Source organism: Hetaerina americana, unplaced genomic scaffold (genome assembly GCF_022747635.1).
Source record: "Hetaerina americana unplaced genomic scaffold, ioHetAmer1.1.p SCAF_8, whole genome shotgun sequence".
Taxonomy (NCBI): Eukaryota; Metazoa; Arthropoda; class Insecta; order Odonata; family Calopterygidae; genus Hetaerina; species Hetaerina americana.
In genome coordinates this window covers 38283342-38307635 of record NW_027287427.1, presented here as the reverse complement: position 1 = coordinate 38307635, position 24294 = coordinate 38283342, and the positions used below count along the sequence as shown (strand labels likewise).

Sequence of the window (24294 nt, the reverse complement as noted above, 5' to 3'; positions counted from 1 at the left end):
GAGTTTAGCATGAATCAAGACAAATTATTATTAATTGGAGGTTTGTATTAACTAACCCAGGTGGATAACTTATTCTCATGGCGTATTGGGAATAAACTGGAATTGATATATTTTAACAATAAAGGGAGCACTTCATAACTATTTTTTCATAAATGACTTTTGCATTTACTATAATCCATAAAGCATTGAAATCAATGTTTCTTAAAAATATTCAGAGTATTGCAAGCGAAAACAAGTGTTGATGGTAAATTTTAGAGCCGATTTAAGCAATTTATATTGAATACTGGACTTCAGAAGGTAAGAAAGGAGGTAAAATTCTGAGGAATTATTCAAAAGAAATAGGCTGAGGGCCATCATTGGCATTTAGTTGAATATGGCAACTAACCACACAGTAGAATATTTAGTTGAATGCAGAAGTGAAATTTGAACTTAACGAAACCATCTTTGCACATACCTTCAGTGCCTTTTCTATACATGGTCCCAGATGCATGAGAGAAGAAGATTTGAAGTTAAAACGCTTATTACGCATGGTCTAGTAACACTATGTGTAGACACAGGAAAATTCTCCCCCCTTGCTCATGCTCTGTACAAGTATAATCTTCTCTCAATTCATTTTTCTACTTTTCTTTTGATTTATCTTCCTCATTAAAATCACCTTGCCCAGGACTTTGTAATTTGCCTACTTTTCCATCCATTTTGTTTTGCGGAAGAGGAAAAGGTTTATTTAAAAGCTAACAATTTCTTCATTTGAGCCACCCATCTTTAATGTCTGAGGATCTCTGCCAATCTGATCACTTGAGAGGGGTGACAAGAGGAAACCACAATACCTGCAATCGAGTTGTCCACAGCAATCTTTCCCACCATTCTACATGTGTTGTCATTTCTCTATAATGCAAATTACATTCATTTGACAAACACATTTTCAAAGTGGCTTTAAATCCTTTCTGGCAATAACAAGATGAAACTATTACCCGAGGATGACCAGAGGTCAGGATTAATCCAGTTATGACCTCTTTCTCTTACATGCCTCTGATGTTGAAGTGGATTAAAACTTATATGAAAATTGCCTTTGTTTTGGACACAATGATTATATTTGAAATTTTCTTTTTCCTGCTTTTTAAAAGCAATATTTCATCAGTAATAATGGGATGCATGATGTGAAAGATACAGTACAACTGGGCTAGTTAAAAGCCTGCGCTTTACAGGGTTGGTTGACCATATTCTATCATTTACTCACTGCCCACTGCCAGCCAAATTTGTCATTCACCTGCTTGCAGTTCAATGCGAGTGATTCCGATGGTATCACTACCACTAACTTCACAGGAGTAACTCCACCAATGGTTGGCAATGACATAAATTTTTCATTGAGTCAATGTGGCTTATATTAATTGTGCACTTGGCCCCTCTGACTGAATGAGGAGACAAATGGAATTATTTGGCAAAAAAAATATTTTTTTAGCAATATTACCTTCCACGGACCACAACCTTTGAATGGCGGAAAGGCTTGCAATTTTTGATGACCATCTAGACCTCGAGGAGCATTGACAGGACTAATACTGATAGCTCCTTGTAGGGTCACCCTTGACAGATAGGTCAAAGAGTAGAAGCTTTTGTTTCCATTGGTTTTGGAAATGAATACATTCTTTTCATTTTACTTCCTCCATACTTCTGTAAGGAACCACAGTATTCCAGGGGTAGAGCATTGGACTACTGACCAGAGGTCCTGGGTTCGATTCCCAGGTAAGCCTCTCTGGTCACCCTCAGCCACCCAAGCTTTGTAATTTTTTAGGAGCCAGGTCTTCCTGGGAAACCATTACCATCACAGGGAAAGGTATTGGTCTCCCTATCCTGATGTGTGAATTTCACATGCTGTCGGGCTTAGTACTGGGTGAATTCTATCATCACCTACCAAACTTACCTTTGGGTTGATTACTGTACTTAGGGTTTTATACTTGTGTTACAGCAATAGGAATTGTAATTTAATTGAATGGCATCTACAGATAGTAAATTCTCTCCCATGAGCTTTTATTAGTTTCACAATAGAGATACATAGCATATTAACCTTGATTTCTCACACAAATGAGGGCTTACAATACTTGTTTTTGAATATCTGAGGTAATTGACTGTAAATATGATATAACATATTTTCATTTTTCCTCTTTCATTCATATTTATTTTTCTCTCAGGATGATGCAAAGAGCTTCCATTCCATAATATGTTTATGAAAAAACCGACGAAAGTATTTTTTAATATGGACTATTAAATAACTGATCCCAGCTGTCACTCTTAAGGGGTAGATCCCATTTCTGCAATGGCCCGTTTCAGGAGAGCATTTCTGTTTATTTTCCCTCCAGCAGTAGTAGGCAGGCTGTCAACAAATACCACTCCCCCATGAAGATGCTTGTAGTCCTCTGTTTTTCCTATTGATAAGATGAAGAGGATAAGGTTGCAATAAAATTAGGTGCTTCAGATGACTATCAACACATTTTCTCATGAAGTGTAATCCACTTACATAAGTTAAGTTATGCCAATTACCAAATTGTGTACAGTATTAAACTACAGAATTTAATGCCACAAATAGTAATTATGTGTGGGTAAAACTCATTATAATATCAAAACATATGATAAAATATTTTCTGAACTCTATATAACTGGAAGCCATTGGTTCCATGAGGCTTTTTAAAAAACATTATTTCCGACAGGAAATAAATTTTCTAAATGGTTTTCAAACAAAAATTTTTTTTATTAGCAGTTATCTCCCAGCTTAGGGTACCTTAATGTCTCATTACACCCTAATGTTCACATAGGGCCTAACTCTCAAGACAAAAACTATCCTTCAACCCTATACTTTATATTGCAAGAAATTCATTCCTCCAGCACTGCATATTTCTGACTCTCTTAACTTAATCCCAAATACCAATTCTTTTTTTTCCCTCCCTTTTCCAACATTTTCTCATTAATTAAAACCTTCAATACCCAATATATCTCAGTATCTCCTGCATCCACAATTCCTACCTTCTCTGAATTTCTCCCAACAGCCATCCCTCTTTTTCTATGATGCCCAGAACTTAATCATCATTATCCTTTCCAAATAATTTATTTTTTCTGCTCTTGTCCACACCCATATCTCCAAAGCCACTAATCTAAATTTATCCTCCTTCCTAAATGACCAAGTTTTTAAACCATATTAAACTACCTTCCCTGAATTTCTCCCAAGAGCTATCCCTCTTTCTCTATGATTTCCAGAACTTAATTATTGTTATCCTACACTCCATTCTATGGTTTTCAATTATCTTTTCCATACATCTTTACTTAATGTGTCTGTCATCAACTTACATCTCTTTGTAAATGCTTTAAAACCTAATGATACCTAACGAAATACCTAATGAAATTCTTCTTTTAATGTTCCCACTACTATGCCCACCTTCATTCAAAGCACTTGCTAAATAGGAGAAACTCATCTACCTAATGCAGTTATGTCCCCCTAGTTTAATAGTCTTCTTATTATGTATACACATTATGAGTATGTATACATGCATATTTATGTGTACTTGTGTGTGTATATATATATTTTTTTTGCAAGGATAACATCTTTATGGCATTTACGAATGTTCAAAGCCTATACATGTATACAGATAAAAAGTTATTTAAAAAATATTAGCCAAAATCGAAAGGGACTCACTTTAACATTTCAGTGGTCACAGCCACCTTTGTTAGAGCATAAGGATTAACTGATGGGATGATAAGGAGAAGAGGGAATACTGGAGGGGGGGAAGGGTTAAACAGGGGGGCATATGCTTCATTGATTGGTTGTTGAGAGAATAGGAAACAAAGGGTGTAAGGTAATAGAAAAGGTTTATCCTGGAGGTTGGCATGTTTTTTAAAAAGCCACACACATACAAGCTAATTCTAGGGTGCTAACTTAGATTGGTGTGGCTGTTGGCGGGAGGCAGGAATTATCAAAACTCTCTGGGGGTGGCTGCATGTTTGGGAACCAGGAGGGAGTGGATAGGGAGGAGAGGTTACCGGATGCGCTGTGCTTGTTAATTCTAATATTGAGGGGTGTGGTGCATCGGCCGATATATAAAGCTTGGCCTGGGTAGAGAGTATATTGTAGGAGGTATAAGACATTTTTAGAAAAATGTAGGAAGAAGTCAGAAAGGATGGGAGATATTTGAGTAGGTGCTGTTGCAGAAGGGAATTTGTGACAATGATGAAGCAGGTTTTCCAAATAGCATGATTGTATGGAGTCAGAGGGGTTTTGGGAATTTTAATTGATTTAGCCAGTTGGATATGAGAATATTTGAAAAATTTGCAGGACGTTTGAATGTTAGTAGTTAATGCTAGTAGAGGGGCATTTGGAAAATAGGTTGGCAGTGGTTTTGTTTTGGAGAGGATGGGATAAAAATCTCTAAGAATAATTTTTAGGGTCTAGATGCCAGGGAAGTAGGTTTAGCAATTAAACAGTGTCATTTTTCTTCTCATGGGATAATTTAGGGGTGTATATACGTTTTAGGATTTTTTGTGCAGAAGGAAGTCCAGATAACCATATCGGAGAAGCAAGAAGTCTTGACAGGAATTTTTACAGGGGAATTCAGGATTGTTGCAGATGCAGGGGCCTGAGATAGAAAGAGAGTGCAGAATTGACTGTCAAGTGTGGAGAGGATGACAGCAAATGAAATGGGGATATTGTTGTTTGTTTGTGGGCTTGATATGGACTGAGGTATGGAGTTTATTATTGTAGAGGGAGATTTGGATAACCAAAAATGTGATTTGAGCGGAGGAAATGATGGAAGTGAAGGAAACAAAGGATGCTCTATTGAGGGGAGACATAAAAGCTTTAATGGAGTCTACATGCCATGTTGCCAATGGAGAAAAATATTATCAATTTATCTAAGCCAAAGTAAGGGTTCCAGGGTATAGGGGGAGATAAAAATTTTGTACAAGGAGGCCAAGGTAGGGATTGCCATATGAAAGACTGAACTTACTTCCCATGGCACAACCTTTGATTTAAATGTAGTAACTATTGTTGACAGTGAATGAATTACGTGTAAGAATGACTTTTGTGTGTTGTAAAAGGAAATCTGTGCTAGGGATTTATGGAGCGGGGTGTTTGGAAAGGAAATGTTGGAGAAAGGAGAGACCTTCTTCATGGGGGATAGATGCATATAGGGAGGTCACATGAAGAGTGGCCATAATTATGTCAATATTATTGGAAAAGGAGATTGAATCAAGTTTTTATAGACAATGGCGTATTTTATGTATGATGCAGGGAGTGAAAAAGTGTCTGGAGATGGTAATCAACAAATTCAGAGATGCATTCTGTTGTAGAGTAATGGGAGGAAATGATTGGCCAACGAATAATGTTAGGTTAATGAATTATAGGGAGAATATAGAACTGAGGGTTACTGGGATTAGGCGGAGAGAGAGTTGAGATGTCTTCCATGTTGGACATAGTTTATAATGATATAATGGTATTTAGTGTCATGTTAGGCAGGCTTTGTAGAGTAGCAACAATCCTTAGATCATGAGTCCATAAAAAACCTACTGTAGCCAATAGATCATTGTTAAGTTATTCTAGTACACTTATCATTTCTTGGACTTAAAATTAAATGATTTGCCAAAAGTTTTTCAAAGTGACCTTTGATTTACCAATCAACCATTTGTTACCTGCAACATGAGATTTAATGTCTTCTTCCGATAATTTCTGTCCAGGTTTGAGAACTACAAATGCCTTTGCCAGAGATGTTGTCACAGGGTCTGGCACGCCTACAACTATAGCTGATACCACAGCTGGATGTTCCAAAATTATGTCTTCCAGCTCTGTTGGACTAACCTGTAAAAACCAGTGAAAATTGCAAACCTCTTAGATATTTTTGGGATAGGCATGGGAGAGGGGCATTGGTATGCATTCACTGAAATTGTATTAATATTTTCAGAGTTTCAAACCAATAAAAATATGCACCATTGAATCTCCATGTTTCTATTTTCTCCAATATATTTTACTGTTTACTCTCTGTGTGACTCAACTTATCACTAGAATTCACTTTTAATATTGTCTTTATTATAAGATTTTGATACTTCTAATGACACATTTCATACTGAAATCTTACCCAGTGCATGTGGTACTTGAAAGTGAATCGGCTTCGGTCCACAACATACAGGAAATCATCTTCATCAAAAAATGCTACATCTCCTGTGTGAAACCAGCCATCTTTATCCAAGACAGCTGAGGCATCCTTTGTGGGAAGAGAAACAGTAAAAAGTTGCAATTTCATGTCACCAAATAATGGAATAAAAGAGAAAATTTGAGCCATATGAAAACTTGGGCTTAAAAAACTGTCTTCATCTCCATTAATACTCTTAGTTGAAATTTATGATAACTTAATTTAGGCATATTCGAATCATTTAAGTTATTTAACTCTTGGAATAGCAGTAACAGTGCAATAGTATTGAAGTTACTGTCAGCAACAGAATAAGCAGTACCAATATAAAGGAAAATATTATTTTTGCAAATAAATATGCATTACCTCATCAACGCCTTCTTTTATGTAGCCCTTCATGAAGCAATGAGTTTTGATTAAAAGGCTTCCTTTCACATTCCTACCTAAAGAGCAACCTGAGACTGGATCCACAATCTGAAAATGTATTGATTTCATTTGATAAACCAAAATAGGATATTTTGCCAATCATTTTAATTGACTCATATACTACGGAATATGTTATGGCACAAACAATAAATTTTAATTATATTAATCATAGCCAGTAACAACGCTGCATCCACCTATGCTGGATGATCTACACAAGACTTTGAACTCACAAAATTGTCTCCAAATATTTTTCTATGCATCATCAATTTGGAGGAAAGCATCTATGTTTTCACAGCACAGGAGGATGTAATGGTATAATTCTCTTGAAATATTGTCTAGGGATTGATATATTTTTCCTTAAAATCAGTTCCATCATTCCAGAATTTTTAATTTGCATGAAAAATTTCTTGTCAGAAACTATTGAATTATCCAACTCCTAATTTGGTAATTGCTTGCATGAGTGGACAATTCAGATAAAAAATAGTTTCATGGATGAAATTTTTGTCTACCAACCTTCGCTTCCACCAGTGGATCTAGATGTCCACAGGTCAAATAAGTATCTGAAATCAAAGATTTATATTTTATATATCATCCCATTACAGAGTGCCGTGGTGAATGGACTTAGAATTGGGGCCCGAGAAGAATTGGCTGATATACATTTTGAAAAGAAAAATTATTTTGTAGGTGAGGATATTGCATTGACCCAAAAAATGTTAATTTGTAACTATACATGGATACTTACCACCTTGAAGAGTCTTGAATTTGATTCCAGCCACTCTATTGTCAGCATTGGGTTTTTTTGTTGGCGGACATATATCTGTCCCAGCTACTTTATTGGCCTCTGATATACCATACACCTATGAAGTGTTTTGAAATATATTTAGTAAAGCAAGTTTCTAGAGAAATAGTCCCATACATGAATTCAAATTCACTTGATAATCAGATTGGTATAGAGGTGAATTATTTGGACTAGGTTCTGGAATAAATAGGCATCAAAAATTGCATTTCAATTTTCATAATTTTAATACTAATACTCCAGATTGGATTCTCAGAGGCAACGGATTAAGGGAAATTCATGCACACACATAGCAAAAAAGGCATTATTCGATCTAGATTCGGAACTAATAACTTCGAGGGGCCCATTCCCTGGGAATAATGTTGGAATTCTTTCACTCGATCTATTAACACATTTGTTTAGTATTTGAAATCAAGTAAATTTTGAAAATAAATCGAATAACTGATACACATTATCGGCGCTAATGCAACATTAAGCTAACATTCAATTGTTGAACAATTGAACCTATCCAATTTCGAGTTACTTTTCGAAATGAGAGAGCAGATTGTTCTTTGTACATTGATAATAATTAGCAGGGGTATCTTAAGATTATCTGTGGGAATGAAAAATTAGTCATTCGAATTCTCACGCTTTTATTGCTACTGTATACATCATATATTCATTCTATTCTTCCCCGCAGACTAACTTAACACTTCATCGCGGATGAGTCCAATGCGTAACTATGGATGTGTGTTCACATGTTTCCATCTATGCCAATTTTCGCAGGCTGACTGGGAGGCACCCATTTGTGACTTCATAATGAAGAGACGAAATCAGATGTGTAATATGACGGTAAAAGTAAACAACAAAACATATCGTTGTGTTTGCTGTAAATGGTGACATGATAGAACCTGAAAGTACCAAATCACGTATCTCAGCTGCTAATTTACCAGAGACATTACCCTAGAGAATACGACAATGTAATCAAATAGATTGAATTGTATGCACAACAAAAAGCAATAATACTGAACCAGAAGTTTGGTTTGAGAAGTGAGGGTAGAGCTCTCCTAATACCAAGCCCTATACGGTACGAGCAATTTACTCGTACACATCAGGGTAGGGGGCCAGTCCCTTTCCCTGTGCCGCCTGTGGATTACCAGGAATATCGGGTCCCCGAAGAATCACACAGCTTAGTCGAAGCTGAAGGATCCCAGAGGCGTTTATCGGAATCGAACCCAGGCCCTCCGGTCAGTAGCTCACCGGCGTATTTACGGGAGTACTGCATCCCATGGGCGTGTATTTAGACAAAAAATTAAAGTTATCCGACAAAATTCAAAAGAAAAAATATCAGCTATGATTAAAATCGTCACCACGGAATCAATAATAATCCAGGATAATTAATTTGTTTTCAAACCTCGTGGGATAGACAGTTAGTAACCATCACTTCACTGTACTATTATCCGGAATAAATCTTTCGAAACATTTGCCTCATAAACCTGTCGACAGAGGCACAGAAGGGAGCATTTTCGGAATTGGATGGAAGTGGTATTACCAAACGAAAACATAGAACATAAAAAGTAGACGTGTGTCTATAATGAAATTTTCGGTAGCGCGGACACCTTCGACGGAGGAGAAAAGGGGACTCGAAGATTACCCTTCCTTCGCCATGTAATGCAATTTTCACATGATAAATAAACAACGAGCTCGCTACTATCTACAATATCCGCTTATCACTCTTTATTATTTGGACATCCAACAGTAGAGAATGAAATCGTGAGACCGTGGAATGACTAAGTGATTCCACGTAATCTGAGTATTTCGGTGTTTACTATATACCTTAAAATTTACAAATGAACTATGTAACACGCACTTAAAGTCATGGGGATCGATCATCGAGTCATGGTGAGGTGGCTATCGTACTGGCTTCCCACCTAGGGGGCCAAGGTTCAAATCCCGGCGGTGTTTAATATTTTTCAGAGGTATCCCTACTCGAGGTGCTTTGAAGAGGGCTTTTTGAGTGAGTACGCCGTCCGTCGGATGGGACGTTAAGCTGCGGACCCCTAGGCGCCTTTCGTTAAGAGTAGGCTAATGCCGACGCCGGGTTTCTCTCCACCCTTCATCCTTTCCTGTCCATCCCCTATGGCGCAAATGACCTGAGCAGTCGGTCGCCTCCCCTAAATATTACTACTACTTTAAGCCATTATAGTCCCCTTTTTCAAGCAAGAAAATTTTTTCCTTTGGGTTTCTTATTTCGGACCCCACATATGGATATCTTAGCATTTACTGCTCTTTGGTTACTGATTCCTTTAATAGTTTCTATATTTAAGACTTTTCCGGCTGTGTTCGTTGATAATATATATCAAGAATATTATCGCCCCTAGTTGGTGAAGTGACAGGTTGATCCATGGAATCCAACGTAAAGGAATGTAATTGTGACTCACATATATCTTTACTCCTTGTTTTAAAACTATGCGTGCTCCAATCAATAGATGGGACATATAAATCTCCACCAATTATAATGCCACGATCGTTGTATATTGAGATTTGAAACTTTTGATTTGCCGGTCTAATTCTAGTATTGAATTATGTGTGCCGTCCGGTGGCCTGTAAAATGCGCATACAAAATTCGAGTGTGTAATGTCAGGGTCGGTTGTAAACCTACCCTGACAATCGCTAAAACGACCCATGAAAGTAACGGCATGATTGTGTGTAATTATGTGATTAACGAAATAAAATTTTCGTGCTGTTTAGCATCGACATATTTTGATATGATAGTGTACATCCTACTTATCTGGATGTTTGGTTTCACGCTCATTTTTCTTTTAAAGTTAAAATTGTTCTCCATAAGGAGTATGTCTCAGTCCCGAAGGACCATTCAGACAATTAAACCAATATTTTTAGGTGGTGGGTAATATCAGGTGGATCTCGCAAATGAGTCTGTTGCTGGGTCTGTGGTCGCCCATCGCCACATTCCCCATTGGTGAAGACCAAGGATTTGGTAGCCGGAGACCAGCCTTGGATGCAAGAAGAGCACCCGAGGTAGCCAAAGAAATGTTCATTTTATCCTTCTTTTAAACACGATCCATCGATTTTCTCCGACTATATATATTCTTTAAGCACGGAGGGTTAGTATTAGAAGAAAATTACTCATATAATAATTCATTTTCTTTTACGAATTATTGCTTTAATTAATGCTTACAATTTTAGGAAAATCACTCACCAAAGTCAATTTTGCATGTGGTAGTTTGGTTTCCAAAGCTTTTGCCGTGGCGTAATTAAGTACTGAGCCCCCGGAGAATACGATTTTTATGAAATTCATGTCATATTTTTCTATCTCATCAGACTGAACAAATGCATGTACTGCATATGGGTGTAGGAACAAGCAATCAGGCTGTAAAACAAATTAAGCTGTTTCGAATTTCATCAAATGAGAATAGCAATAGATAAATGGGCTAAGAAACTTCAATGAGTATCTTGTTTGCTGACCTTATACTTTGGAAGATCCTGAATGAGTAGCTTCAGGTCAAATGTTGATGCACAGTAGAATGTACTACCTCGTATAAGGCTGCTTAGAGATAAAAAGTATAAGCTGGAAAAAAAATTTCCCACAGCTGCGAGCATAGAGGCACCAGCAATACTAATGCGTAAAGGAAATGATTAATAAAATTAAAAATTATGAAAGCCTTAGAACCTCAGCCTGAAATTAATCGCGTCTCTCTTCCCTTCTATCCGCCAGTTAAGCGGATGGAAGGCAGTAGTACAGGCACAGTATAGTATTGGGCATAGTACATTCAATTGGAAGAATAAGTATTCAATTTATTTTTACTTTTTTTCGGGAAAGAAAGCCTCTACATCTATTGCTTTTTGGTAAATCATTCTCGATTTTTCAATTAGTAACCATTTCTCCATGTAGAAACTAAATTTTATCCACGAATAACAGAATTTCATATGTAAACATACTCACTTAATTTAAAAGAATAAATAAAGAATAACTATAAAATCATTTGTTCTCTAATGATTCCAACAAAGCTGTAAACATGTTTTACAAGGCCCTTTGGATCAAGCTAAGACTGAGGTTATTACCAAATCGAGGGTGTGACCTTTGAGCTCTAATGAACGAAGATATTTCTGGGAGGCAACGTACAAGTGTACAAGGACCCCAGTGCTGCTTAATGAGATACAATGGTCACAGTTTTGGTATTGGAAGAAATCTGTTACATTTTAATAAATATTCAGTCTAGAAAATCCGGTGGAAAGGTATTTATATTCTAAGTTACATACGATAATTAGGACCATAAGTTAAATTTTGTACACAGTAAAGGTTAGAATTCAGCATAAACGACATAAGGGTGGAAAAGAGAACAGATTACTTAGGATAAATATCAGATTGAGTTCATAAATGGGTACACAGGAGTTTATAGTACGCTTGATGTCATAAAAGTAATGAAGTCGCTAGTAGAAAGGAAGATTAAGTATAATCAAACTGTGATATTTTATACGCTTCCTTAATTACGAGAAAGCATTGTATGCAGAGTATTTGACTAAATTAATGAACATTTAGTATTCGATAGGAGTAGACCAGAGGAATAAACTAATTATCCAGAATCTATTTATGCCTGCACGATCCCTTTGCCCCTTTCTTCTAAAAACTTCCTAAGTATGTGAAAGATTCTAATGATTCACATTATGATCCCTAAATTTAATTTTTATCTTAACCTTCCTTTCAGGCAAAAAACTCGTAACTTTCGTGTTTTTCTCATCGATTCTCATCCCATACCTATCATAATGATATTCTAATGTACTCAGCAATGATTATAATCCCTTGAATGACTGGCTAACTAAAGCTTGGTCTTTCACGAATCTGAATGATGATTTCCCCGCCAGCTTTCTTTTCCTTCCTCTCCCATTCCTTTTTGCCATGTCTTCCTCTCCATGTCCGCCATATGCCTTTTTAACGATCTCCTCCGGGTATACGTTGAAAAGCACGGGTTATAATGGATAGTAATCTTTTTTCTTCGGGAGCTCTACTCTACTAAAGTACTCTAATCTAGCCCATACTCAAGTAAACCACCGTTCACTAGAGTTTGAGATGTGTACAAGTTACAGATGAGTCGTCTATCCCTCTAGTCTACTCGTAACTTCTACTATAAGATACACATTCATGACAATAGTTACAATTTTTGAGTTTCTTAGTCTCTTTTCTTTATGGGAAAAAAAAGAATGTCAAAATGCTTACCCTTGAATCTTCTTCAGCAGTCCTCTGTTCGTGAGACTATATACATAGTTAAAATGTGTGTGCCTTACACCCTTCGAAGCGCCAGTACTTCCACTTGTGTTGATAATTACCAACGTATCTTCTTTCGGATTAATTATCAAATCATCTGGGAAAGCTGGAAAGGGTAATAAGAATTTTTTTATATCTAAGACTGGTAGAAAGAATTTTTTAGCTTTTTCATATTGTTCTTAAAATTCTTTTCAAGACTGAAATGCATTACTTAGAAGGCATTAAGTTCTTCAGATTATTGACACGTTTAGAAAATCTAAAACGAAAAAGTACATTCAATATGCTTTCAAATTTTCGGAGAGGAACGAGCGAAATGAATCGACATGATTACAATTTTCATTCAATAATCATTTGATAAATTGGTACGCCATCAGTTGTGAGGGCCACGCCTCAGCACCACGGATGAAGGGTGGGGAAGGGCGATGGAATAGGATATCAGGAGCTCCCCATAAATTACGTAAGGCTTCTGGTGGTACGGAGAGTGTGATATTTCATTAGGTGTCCTAACCGAAGATGGGGCGGAATGTTCAGGAGAAATCTTACGTAAGTATTTTATCGCATCATTTCAGTCATCATTTGCAAAGAAATTATTTTCATTATCCTTACATTCAATGAACTCAATGCGCAAATTTCTACCAATGAAAATGTTTCAGAATTATTTAAATAGAAATTTTGAAATATTTTCGAAGTGTTTTTTCATTTCCTTGTAATCATTCTGACACCGCTAAAAAGGGAATGTGTTCACTGATGGTACCACAGTTATCAATCCGAAGAACGGCTCGATAAGTAAGAATAGAATTCACCCAAAATTAAGGCCAACGGCGTGAGAAATACGCGCATCAGGTTAGAGGGTTTCCTTTCCCTGCGCCACCGATGGTTTCCCAGGAGTGCTTGAAAAATCACACAGCTTGGATGAATATGAGAGTTCCCAGATATGAGGTTAAAATATTCCACCCTCGAATTTCATTCATTAACGAATACAAGCTTTTATTTTAGTTCAATCCTGTTTCTTTACAAGGCCTCTCCTTAAGTGAGGCGGCTTCAAAGGCATATGACACCAGTGCTGTGGCCATTTGAGTGATGGTGTCCAATTAAAAACACTATTGAGGAAGACAACTGGAAACCATCTCAATTAACTCCCTCACGAAACAATGATCGACAAATATCTGAATGTGAGTCTTGGTAACAACAAGACTCGGTCCATGGGTTATCGTATCCGTTAGCGGGAGTGTTCCGCGGTCATTGCACGAAATCCTAGCAAAGCAGCAATCGACATCAGCAGCAGAGAAGAATACAGAAGAGAATAGACCCGGTGACAATGGGGACTCGAATCTTATGACGATACTCATGCCCTTGGCCTTGAAGAGGAAATATAAAACAGAAAATTTTTGATTGCATAGCCCGTGTACCTGGAACAAGAAGGTGAATGTCTTACGAGAGTTAACAGTTGTTTTTTTCCGCCCTTCTCCCAATTGTAGACGAGTCGACCCCTCTTTTGTCAGCAAGTAAAGCGCAGATTGAAATTAGAGGGCGGAGTGTTTTGTTTGCTTGCACGCTCAAGGCTATCAGGCATTCTCTGATACCGTTTCAGCGTCAAATACGTCATATTTACTTCAAATGTACATATTTTTCAGTGGTTATATTGTCAATGCCGGATTCTTTCGGCGATAATTTCCGGAGAGTTCCTAAAATGATTAAGTGCAAAATGTTATGAGGTTTACGTAAGACGAGAAATGAAAATTAGTCGAACGCGCTGAAGAAATAGGACATCGTGCAACAGGACAAATGCATGACGTGCCGGAATCTGGCGAAAAGAATTGAAGAAGGAAATTAATGCACTTCTCAGGAAAAAACAGAGTATTTTGGGGAAAATCTGCCAGTTATACTATCGATGAGCAACAATCAGTCGAGTACATAAGCAACAGACAACAATTTGATTATTCGATATCGACAGGAGGCCGGAGGCTTATGGCAACCTTCCACTTCTCCAGCGGATGACACTGCCCAAGTTATTCGAAATATGCATTGCGATTACATAATTGTAATAATATCTTCATATTCCCTGGGAGGTTAGAAACACCATGATGACATAAATCGCAACTTGGTTTTATTCGCAGGTAACACATCTTGAAGAGCATGCGTAAAAATAAAGCTCGCTCCTTCGAAGCTTTAATGTAATCCACTGAAATTTAGTGCATTATTTTTGAATTTATTATTTATTGATATTTTATTAAATGTTTGCAAACCACGGCTACACAGTTACAGCGAATAATAAAATTCCTTATTGTGCAGAAATTTTAAAAGGAAAATTTCACCCTGAAGTGAACGTTTTTAATGACCCTAACTATATAAATAATGCCGGAGTCACTTTCGAATCACGAAGTACAGTTCACGGAAGTTAATACCAGTGTTGTCACAAAAGTGAAGATGGTACAAAATACGAGGGTCATCCGGAAAGTAGTACCCGTTCGTGAAATAAAGACACAAAAGTAAATATTAACAAACATAAAAAATTTTATTTGAAAGAGGATACTTTAAACTACTTCTCAACATAATCTCCAAGCAAATTAAGGCATTTGTCATAACGTGTGACAAGTTTCTGTATTCCTGCTGCATAGTCCTTCGCCGCCAGCTCATTGAGATACGCGAGGGACCCATCTTGCACAAATTTTTGCATAATGCAGATGGTGTTTAACAATTTCATGAACAATTGTTCGAGAAACATTGGGAAAATGCTCACAGATGTCATCAATTGTGACGCGCCGATCGTTCCTCACGAATTCGTCAACTGAGCTCACCAGTTGGTCTGTAATGACAGACGGTCTCTCCGAACGCTCATCGTCGTGTGTGTTCCCCCTCCCCATGTTGAAGTTGCGACACCACCGCCGAACAGACGACTCGTCCATTACATTGTCTCCATACACCTCCTTTAATTGGCGATGAATATCACATGGGCGAACGTTTCTTGCATTGAGGAATTTAATCACTGCCCTCACTTCACAACTGGCGGCGTTCTCAATTTTTTTAAACATTGTAAACAATCACAGAAACAACACAGGCAATGCTAGCGTCACGCAACTTGGCTCAGAGAAGGCAGACAAGCCACTGAAGCTATCTGACCTCGTCCAGCGGCTACTCGCGTCGTCAGCACTTCATGCGGCACGAACGGGTACTACTTTCCGGATGACCCTCGTACAATAAAGGATTCTCACAAGTTTGTTTTTTGAGTTTTCATTTCGGTGGCACAACGCACTTTTTCACTGAAAGGAAGAATACTGAACAAAAAGCGGTCGTGTTACCGAAATATTTAAGCAACATACAAATGTAGGGATCTTTGTTTTTTGTTTTCTGCCCTCGTTAAGCCAGTCAAAATAATTACAAGCACACATACATACACGCACATCCGAGTTCGATTCCCGATCAAGGCAAATTGTTTTTACCCTACTAAATTTCTGCATTTCGGTGCAGATTAGCGGATGATTCCGATAAAGTAACTGTCACGGCATTTCCCGCAGTTATTTGAAGTGATATCTCTTAGGAGTCTGGAGCTACATATCTTGAGTACCCATAATGCATACCTTAAGTTATAATTCTTTTAACTCTATCTCTATTTTCACCGATTCAGTTCATGGTCTCGTATGTTCAAGACAAATTCAATCAGGATTAACGGAGACCCAATGCTTACACCTAAGTATTACACGATGGCTTCTTACGATTTCTGTTAAATTTAAAAATAACTACATCTTTTGCTTCATTTATTTCGGGAATTTTCCCCATTGCAGTAAAATAATGCTATAAAATGGCAACCGCTTTTATCACTTGAAAATCGCCATCGGATATTATTAACTTAGCGAAAAGTAAAGTCAACAGTCGCTAGTAATAATACTTAATTACAAAACATACTCCTTAAAACTGGCATGTCGATTTATATGAATTTCAATTCAATGCTACACTATAACTTGCATTAATTATGGACTCACCAGAGCAATCTTCATTCTTAATTAATTCTTCAAGTGCAAGTGTTCCTTCCACTTGCCCACCAATCGAGAGAAGGTTGACATCCCAACCAAGTTGCTCGGAAGCTCCCTTTACCACTGCCGAAGTTTTATGATCACAAAGAATGAAACGGGCAGACACTTCTTTCATTTGCTCCACGTACACATCTGGAAAAATAAACAATTTTATTAGAAATGATTTCATTGTTTGCAAAAATCTACACCAAGCTTTGGCTGGCGCATAAGGTCCCTATTTAGTGAGCAAACACTTCGTAGCGAAGAAGACATTTAATCGTCTCTCATTTTTCCTGGGGTAAAATATACTCTAGAAATTTGTATTCAAGCAATGAAATTCATTAATTCTTCTGAAAATAAAAATGTAATCCTCTCCCCGGATGGCCATATTTGATTGTTACGATAAACCCAATGGAATTTCACATTGATGTTGACCGACGAAATATATTGACGACGAATGAATGAATTGGGCTTAAAGAAAACGTCATCCATACTTAGTATTAGTAATGGGATCCTGGTTAAGGATGTTCCATGAATTTGCCCTTAGAATCCCTTTTTTTAAAATGTGCGAATGGGTCCTTTTAGGTTTGAAATTAGTTCCCCCACACCAACTCAATCGGAAAGCGCACATCCCTCACAAACATTACGAGATCAACTCCCTAAATAATTGTTTGCCCTGCTCTCCATCCTTTTGCTGATGATTCAGAGAACCACTTTAGCTGCGTGCGAAATCAAACTTATTGCTCTGTAGTCCTCACATGATGTAGCCTTTACCTTTTTCGGAATAGGAACTAACACTGATCTCACAAAGTCTTCCGGCTAGATTCCTTCCTAATAAATACTACGAATCAGCCCATAAGGGCTATTCCATCCATATTTCCCTAAACCTTTTAGCAGTTCCGCAGGAATGTTGTCAACCCCAACGGTCTTATTTGATTTCATCAGCCTTAATGCCCTTTCTATCTCATCGTAGAGTATGCATGGACCTAAGCTATCTTCTCCATCATCTTCATATTCTCCTTATACTATGCCAAAGCTTGCTGGGAGAAGTTCTTCATCATACAATTCTTCCTTTTCCTTCTTACTTCCCGATAGTAAATTAACCTTCTATCTCAATAAATATCTTCTAAAATAGCGGGCCGACTTGACTCCCACCATAAGTTCACACCCGAAACAGAACAAATTTCAATCGGAAAAAAGCGAGTGACAGGGAAGACGCGCGTAACGCGTTAAAACGTGCGAGTAATTGGTGCGAAGTATCGTACATTGGTAGTGGGAACAAGCATTATTCAATTTACAAGCCGCCACTTTTGCTTAAAATATCCACACACACGCGCACACATACATAAAGCTGGAAATTTAAAATTACTTTTCATTTATTACTTAGAGTAGGGACTGGCAGACCTTAAAATGTATTGCAGCGTGTAAAATCTTTCCGAATTTCCGCGGAACACCAGTGTTTCGCTGAATATAATTTGGAAACCCCTGCCATAACATATAAGAAAAGCAGTAATCTCAACGTTGTGACTGTGTTGGTACATTTATTTGGGTTTAAAAAATCAACAGCAGCAGGACAGAAGACGCAGGAGAAGACGACCACATCAGTTAGAATAGGAACGTGGAATGTTAGGACAATGATGAGGGCAGGGAAATTGGAGAATGTTAAGCAAGAGATGGAAAGGGGAAATATAGATATTTTAGGTCTATGCGAGGTGAGATGGAAAGATAGCGGGGATTACTGGAGTGATAAGTATAGAATAATATACAGCGGCGGGGACGAGAGCCAACGAGGGGTTGCCACAATATTAAAGAAAGAGATAGGAAGAAGCGTAGTAAACATAGAGCAGGTAACGGATAGAATACTACTAGTAGAAATAAAAGCAGAACCGACGAACTTGGTTATTATTCAGGTATACATGCCACCGAGCAACCATAAGGAAGAAGAGGTAGAGAGGATATACGAGCAGTTAGAGGACATAATCGCGTGTGTTCCTGCAGGGAAAAATTTGGTAGTGATGGGGGATTGGAATGCGACGGTAGGCGAAGGAAGAGATAGTGATGAGGTCAGGGACTAGGGTTTAGGCACGAGGAATGACCGCGGGGAGAAAGCAGTTGAGTTCTGCAGGAGACAGGGCTTAGTCATCACCAACACTTGGTTTAGACACCACAAAAGACGCAGGTAGACATGGAAAATGCCAGGTGACTCAGGAAGATATCAGCTATATTATATCCTGGTTAGACAGGTTTAGGAACAGTGTGATAAATTCCCACAGCTTCCCGGGAGAGGATGCGGACTCAGACCACAATTTAGTTGTTATGAAATGTAGCGTACGTTTCAAAAAGATAAGGCAGGGGCGGCGGGTTAGAAAATGGAATGTAGAAGCATTAAATGGTTTGAAAAGGGAGGAGTACAAACAGGCAGTAGAGGAAATCATGAAGGATGGCAAATAGCTAAATACTATCGAAGAAAAATGGGAAAGGATCAAGAAAGGGTTATCGAAAGCCGCAAAAGACACTATTGGAACCGTTAACGCCAAAAGACAAGAAAACCATGGATCAGGGATGAGATGATTATAAAGATGGATGAGCGGAGAAAATGGAAGAATGTAAATACAGAGTTCGGCAAAATAAAGTGAAGAGTTCAATGATAAATTGAGACGGGTATCAAATAAAGCAAAAATAGCATGGTGGAAAATGCAGTGGGAGCATATAGAATGTTTGCATAGGAAGGTGAAATTGGTGCGCTCTACAGCAAGGTTAAATAACTATCGGTAAGTAAGAAATATAGATCTATGCTAAGAATCAGAGATAAGTCGGGTAAGATAATAGTTGGCACAGAAAAGATCCAGGAGAGATGGAGAATAGATAGAAGCACTGTAAGAGATAGTAAAGAACTTAGACCAACAAAGTTAGACGTAGAAAAGGAACATGACGTAGATGAAGATAGCTTAGGTCCAGGTATACTAGACGATGAGATAGAAAGGGCATTAAGGTAGATGACACTAAATAAGGCCGAGGGGGTGGATAACATTCCCGCGGAACTATTGAAATGTTTAGGAAAATGTAGGAGGAAGAGGCTATATGGGTTGATTCGTAGTATTTATGAGGATGGAATCTGGCCGGAAGACTTCGTGAGATCAGTTTTAGTTCCTATTCCGGAAAAGGTAAATGCTACATCATGTGAGGACTAGAGGACAATAAGTTTGATATCCCGCGCAGCTAAAGTTGTTCTCAGGATCATAAACAAAATGATTGAGAATAGGGTAGATGTTTACTTAGGGGATGATCAGTTTGGGTTTTGGGATCAGAAGGGCAGAAGTACGCGTGATGCCATTGCAGTAATGAGATTATTAATCGAGAGGAATATAGAATACAACCAGGAGGTATTTGCCTTTTTCGTAGATTTCGAAAAAGCGTTTGATAGAGTGAATTGGGAAAAACTAATGAGGATTCTGCAGAAAATAGGAATAGATTGAAGGTAAAGTAAGCTAATCTGCAACCTGTATATGTCTTAGACTGCACAGGTGCGAGTGGGGAACGGGGAGTCCGGTTGGGCAGTGTTAGGAAGAGGTGTAAGGCAGGGTTGTTTATATCACTAGTGCTGTTCAACGTATAGGTGGAGGAAATGATGGGGGAGGCATGGGAAGACCTGGAGGTTGTAATGAAAGTCGGAGGGGAATTCGTAAAATCAATTAGATTTGCTGATGACCAAGCTTTAGTTTGTCAGTCAGCCAAGGGGTTGCAAGCATTACTGAGTGAATTGGAAATTCAGTGCGACAGGTATGGGATGAGAATCAATATTAATAAAACAAAGGTTATGCGATTTTCTAGAAAGAAAAGGGCTGAGCTTACCATTAGAATAGGAGGGCAAAAACTAGAGCAGGTAGAACAGTTTACGTATCTCGGCAGTGTTTCGGACCAACACGGTCAAAGTAGTAGGGACGTAAGGAGAAGAATTGCGCTAGGCAAAGAGGCTTTCACAAGGATGAGGGAGTTGATGACAGGGACGTTGAGTAAGGATGCTAAGAAAAGACTTGTTAAAACCTAGATATGGAGCGTAGCTATGTACGGTGCGGAAACGTGGTCATTGAAGCAGGAGGATAGACGTAGACTGGAGGCTTTTGAAATGTGGGTGTGGAGAAGAATGGAGAAGGTGAAATGGACCAAGAAGAAAACAAATGAAGAAGCACTAGGTAGGGTGGGCGGGGGGAGGGGTTTGTTGGGAGAAATCCTATGGAGGCAGGAAAAATGGATGAAGGGTGTATTGATCGGCAGAGGGATGCTGAAAACTGTAAAAGAGGGGAGAATATTAAACAAACGAGGAAAGGGCAGGAACAGAGGGATGTTGTGCGGTATGACGGGAGGATGTAAGTACTCAGAGATGAAGTGGGGACTTGATGTAGAGTAGGTTACTGGATTGCGTTTTGCTAGGAGTCACAAAATATTTATTTGGTAGTTCAATGCAAAAATTTCAGAGGGTTAAAATCATTAGCCTTGACCGGGACCGGGCGAAAAATTTTTACACTCTGAAATTGTTGCATTGAAACGCACATTAGCGGATGACTCCGTCAAAAGTCACTGTTGCGGAATCTCCCGCAGTTTCTTTGGTATTTGGTAGTTGTGTCCATCCAAAACCTACCTTGACCGGTAGCTTACCTTATAATAATAAAGTAATAATATATTTTGAAGTAACTTATTTGACTCGTCCATGAAACACAAATATTAAACTTAAACACAGATAATAAACATATCATAGAAATAAATGCTTGCCATTGCGTTCCCGTTGGTAGCAGGATCGAACAGAGCCACCGCATAACCAAACGCCGATGTTCACTATATAAATGAAGGCAGATTCGTACGTCACCATGTATAGGACGTCACCTTTCTTGAAACCCAATCTAGTCAGGGCACTGGCAATCCTCCTGGCAATCGGCTTTATGTCTTTGAATTTATAAGATGCGCCACTATCGACGTTTCCCTTGAACAAATTGCATGGATAATATAGATATCAATTAGGAACAATCTTGTCAAATATAACAAAAAAATGATTAAGCCCGACGATTAAAAGAACTACGGTCTTATCCTCACCACCCAGACTCTGTCTTTAATAACGTCATAATTCATATCGATGGCTTGAAAAAGGAGTTCGGGAAGGGAAATATCAGGTATCATCACATTATTCAACTCATCATAAGGCATTTTCACGACATTGGTGTCATATCCACTCGTAGAGCCAGTGTTCTCTGTTGGCCCTGGAAATAAATAGAAAGACGTAGTTCGTAATAAAAAATTTTTATCCAAATAATGTTATTTTGAACCATATCCATTCATACTAGACCTTGTGGGTGGATACCAAGGGACGAGTGCGCTCTCCATTCACTCAGCGATTTCTTTTTCGCGTAAACACAGGAGTTCAACCCATTACCTGCCTCACCCGTAGCGTTGATATAATCCTATGATAGCAATATCTGTAGCTGCATTATTAATAAGAAATTTTAATGACAAGCGTTAAATTACTCTCAATCTCGGCAGGTTGATGGTCTCAGATCGTCCCTTCTTCCACGGAATTTCACAAGAAATGTCTCTGATATGAAGGATACAACTATCACCGTATAGTGTCGATTTACCTTGTCCATTGGCGTCCATTTCTCTTCCGACGTATTTAAAAAGCCAGCAAAATTATTTGTGGAACTGTCTAGGAATAAATGGGAGAGTAATTAGAATGGACACAAACATAAACGACATTCCTTGTTTCACTTAAAATCGGTCACCCCTTTGGAGGAACGGTGAAAAAATGGAAATACATAAAGAGTGACCAGTGTCCGTTCTTTTTTCGACCTTATTCCGGGTCATCTACGAGAGTGTTTCCCAAATAAAGAAGCTGACCAACTTCCCCCCCCCCCCCCCCCGGCGTCAAAATTTATCGTCTTACAGGGAGGAATTCTTTTCATTTCAAACTGAATCTCAAGCTCAAAAGTTTCGATCAATCTAAGCACTGTCTATGAGAAAATTATTTCTTACCTCAGCAGAGACAAAGAACTAGTTCAGTAATCACTTTTCGAAACTTTCGTAGGAAAGTGAATTTAAGAATGGAAGGTAATCGCTACCGAAACCATAGATAAGATAAGAAGAATTAGGGGGGTGCAGTATGACGCAATTTTTTGACCGGCAGCAAAAACGATATCCTTGTAGACATAACTTCCAATCTTATCAATGCTAGACTATGGCTGTTTTATGTACTGTTTTCTTCTGTTGTGGTTCTCAAAGCAGGACATGCATCCTCTTATCAGGGATCCTCCCGAGGGTGAAATCTACAGTAAATATTCACTCCTATGTAATTGCTTGAATGCATTGAATTATTGCATCCAAGAATTAATTTAGAGGTTTTTATCAGGCTCTGACTCCAATGGGTACCCGCATTGATACTCATTCTGGCAGGAGGTAGGCACCGTTTTGCAGTGGGACCTATTGAAAATTAGTGGCCAGAATTAATAACGCCGTTCTGTTATTTTACGAGTCTCTACTCTAGTTTTTTGGCACATCAAGTTACATTTTTAAATAAGTTTTTTTAATATCTTATAGATATAGCGCTGAATATTACATAATATCAACTATTAATTCAATGAACATGTACAATATTTCCCATCAGAAAATATTTGGGGATCACATCTCATCATTGTTAACACTGCACTTTTCTAGAGAATACGATCGAGAAGATAAATTCATTTATTAGCATTAAAATATCATTAATTAAAACAAAAGGGGTTGAATTCATAAATATAGTAGACACACTTATCTATTCAATATATCACTTGATTAAACCATAAACACAGCAATCAACCCAGCAAGGCTGGTTTGGTAGGTGATGATTGAGTTCACCCAGTACTAAGCCTGACGGCGTTTGAAATTCACACATCAGGGCCAGTTCCTTTCCCTGTGCTGGTTATGGTTTCCCAGGAAGATCTGGTACCCAAAAAATCACATAACTTGGATGGAGCTGCAAGTGCCCAGAGACTTGCCCAGGAATCGAACCCAGGCCTCTCCAATCAGCAGTCCAACGCTCTACCCCCTGGACTATCACGACCATTATTTGATTACTTATTTTTAATGTTTAACCACTATACAACATAATTTTTGTTCTAAATCTGCTGTAGAATATTCTCCCAAACTTTTAAGCAGAATTTTACTTCGTAATAAATTTGCAATAAATTATTTTATGGCCTCATATTTCTTTGTTTCTTCATTTTCCTTGTACTACCCCGTCAATTAAACTAGCAGAGATTCTAATTCAAACAAAACACACACCAAGGCTAATATTTAATAGTTGTAAAAGTTAATCATCACTAATTGATCTCCTCTGATGATATGTCATTTTCACTCTCCAAATTATTTTCGTGGTCATTTACCAGATATTATTATTTTCACACTTTGGGCTCAAAGTCAGTGGCACACATTTTTGGGATCCCAGAAATTCATGATACTGTAGAGGCAGAAGTTAAGACCAACCTTTGGTAAAAGTCTCCACTCTTGGTAGAAAAATTTTTTTCATGGTGATCACGAAATCTTCGGTTATATTAAGTGAGCTTTTGGGATGTGCAAAAACCTTGAAAATAACTCTTCATTCATCCCTAGAAA

At 38.1% G+C, this 24294-nt stretch overlaps 1 protein-coding gene across 1 annotated transcript; it reads right to left on the bottom strand.

Moving 5' to 3' along the window:
- Positions 1 to 2240: 2240 nt before the first annotated feature.
- On the bottom strand, positions 2241 to 22388 carry LOC139697990 (uncharacterized). Its single transcript, XM_071596844.1, has 13 exons — positions 22287 to 22388; positions 21748 to 21911; positions 21430 to 21637; positions 16630 to 16812; positions 12602 to 12755; positions 10852 to 11002; positions 10586 to 10756; positions 7333 to 7447; positions 7104 to 7150; positions 6531 to 6638; positions 6114 to 6239; positions 5671 to 5836; positions 2241 to 2420 (listed from the first exon to the last, which is right to left on the bottom strand). Exons 1-13 carry the CDS (start codon positions 22303 to 22305, stop codon positions 2287 to 2289), a joined length of 1746 nt encoding a protein of 581 aa, XP_071452945.1. The 5' UTR covers positions 22306 to 22388; the 3' UTR covers positions 2241 to 2286.
- Between the last annotated feature and the right edge of the window lie 1906 nt (positions 22389 to 24294).

Coding starts and splice junctions, on each gene's coding strand:
- LOC139697990 (XM_071596844.1), bottom strand. Junction 6,240..6,530: donor TAAAAGAAGGCGTTGATGAG/GTAATGCATATT, acceptor CTTCCCACAAAG/GATGCCTCAGCTGTCTTGGA. Junction 2,421..5,670: donor CATTAAATCTCATGTTGCAG/GTAACAAATGGT, acceptor TCTTATCAATAG/GAAAAACAGAGGACTACAAG.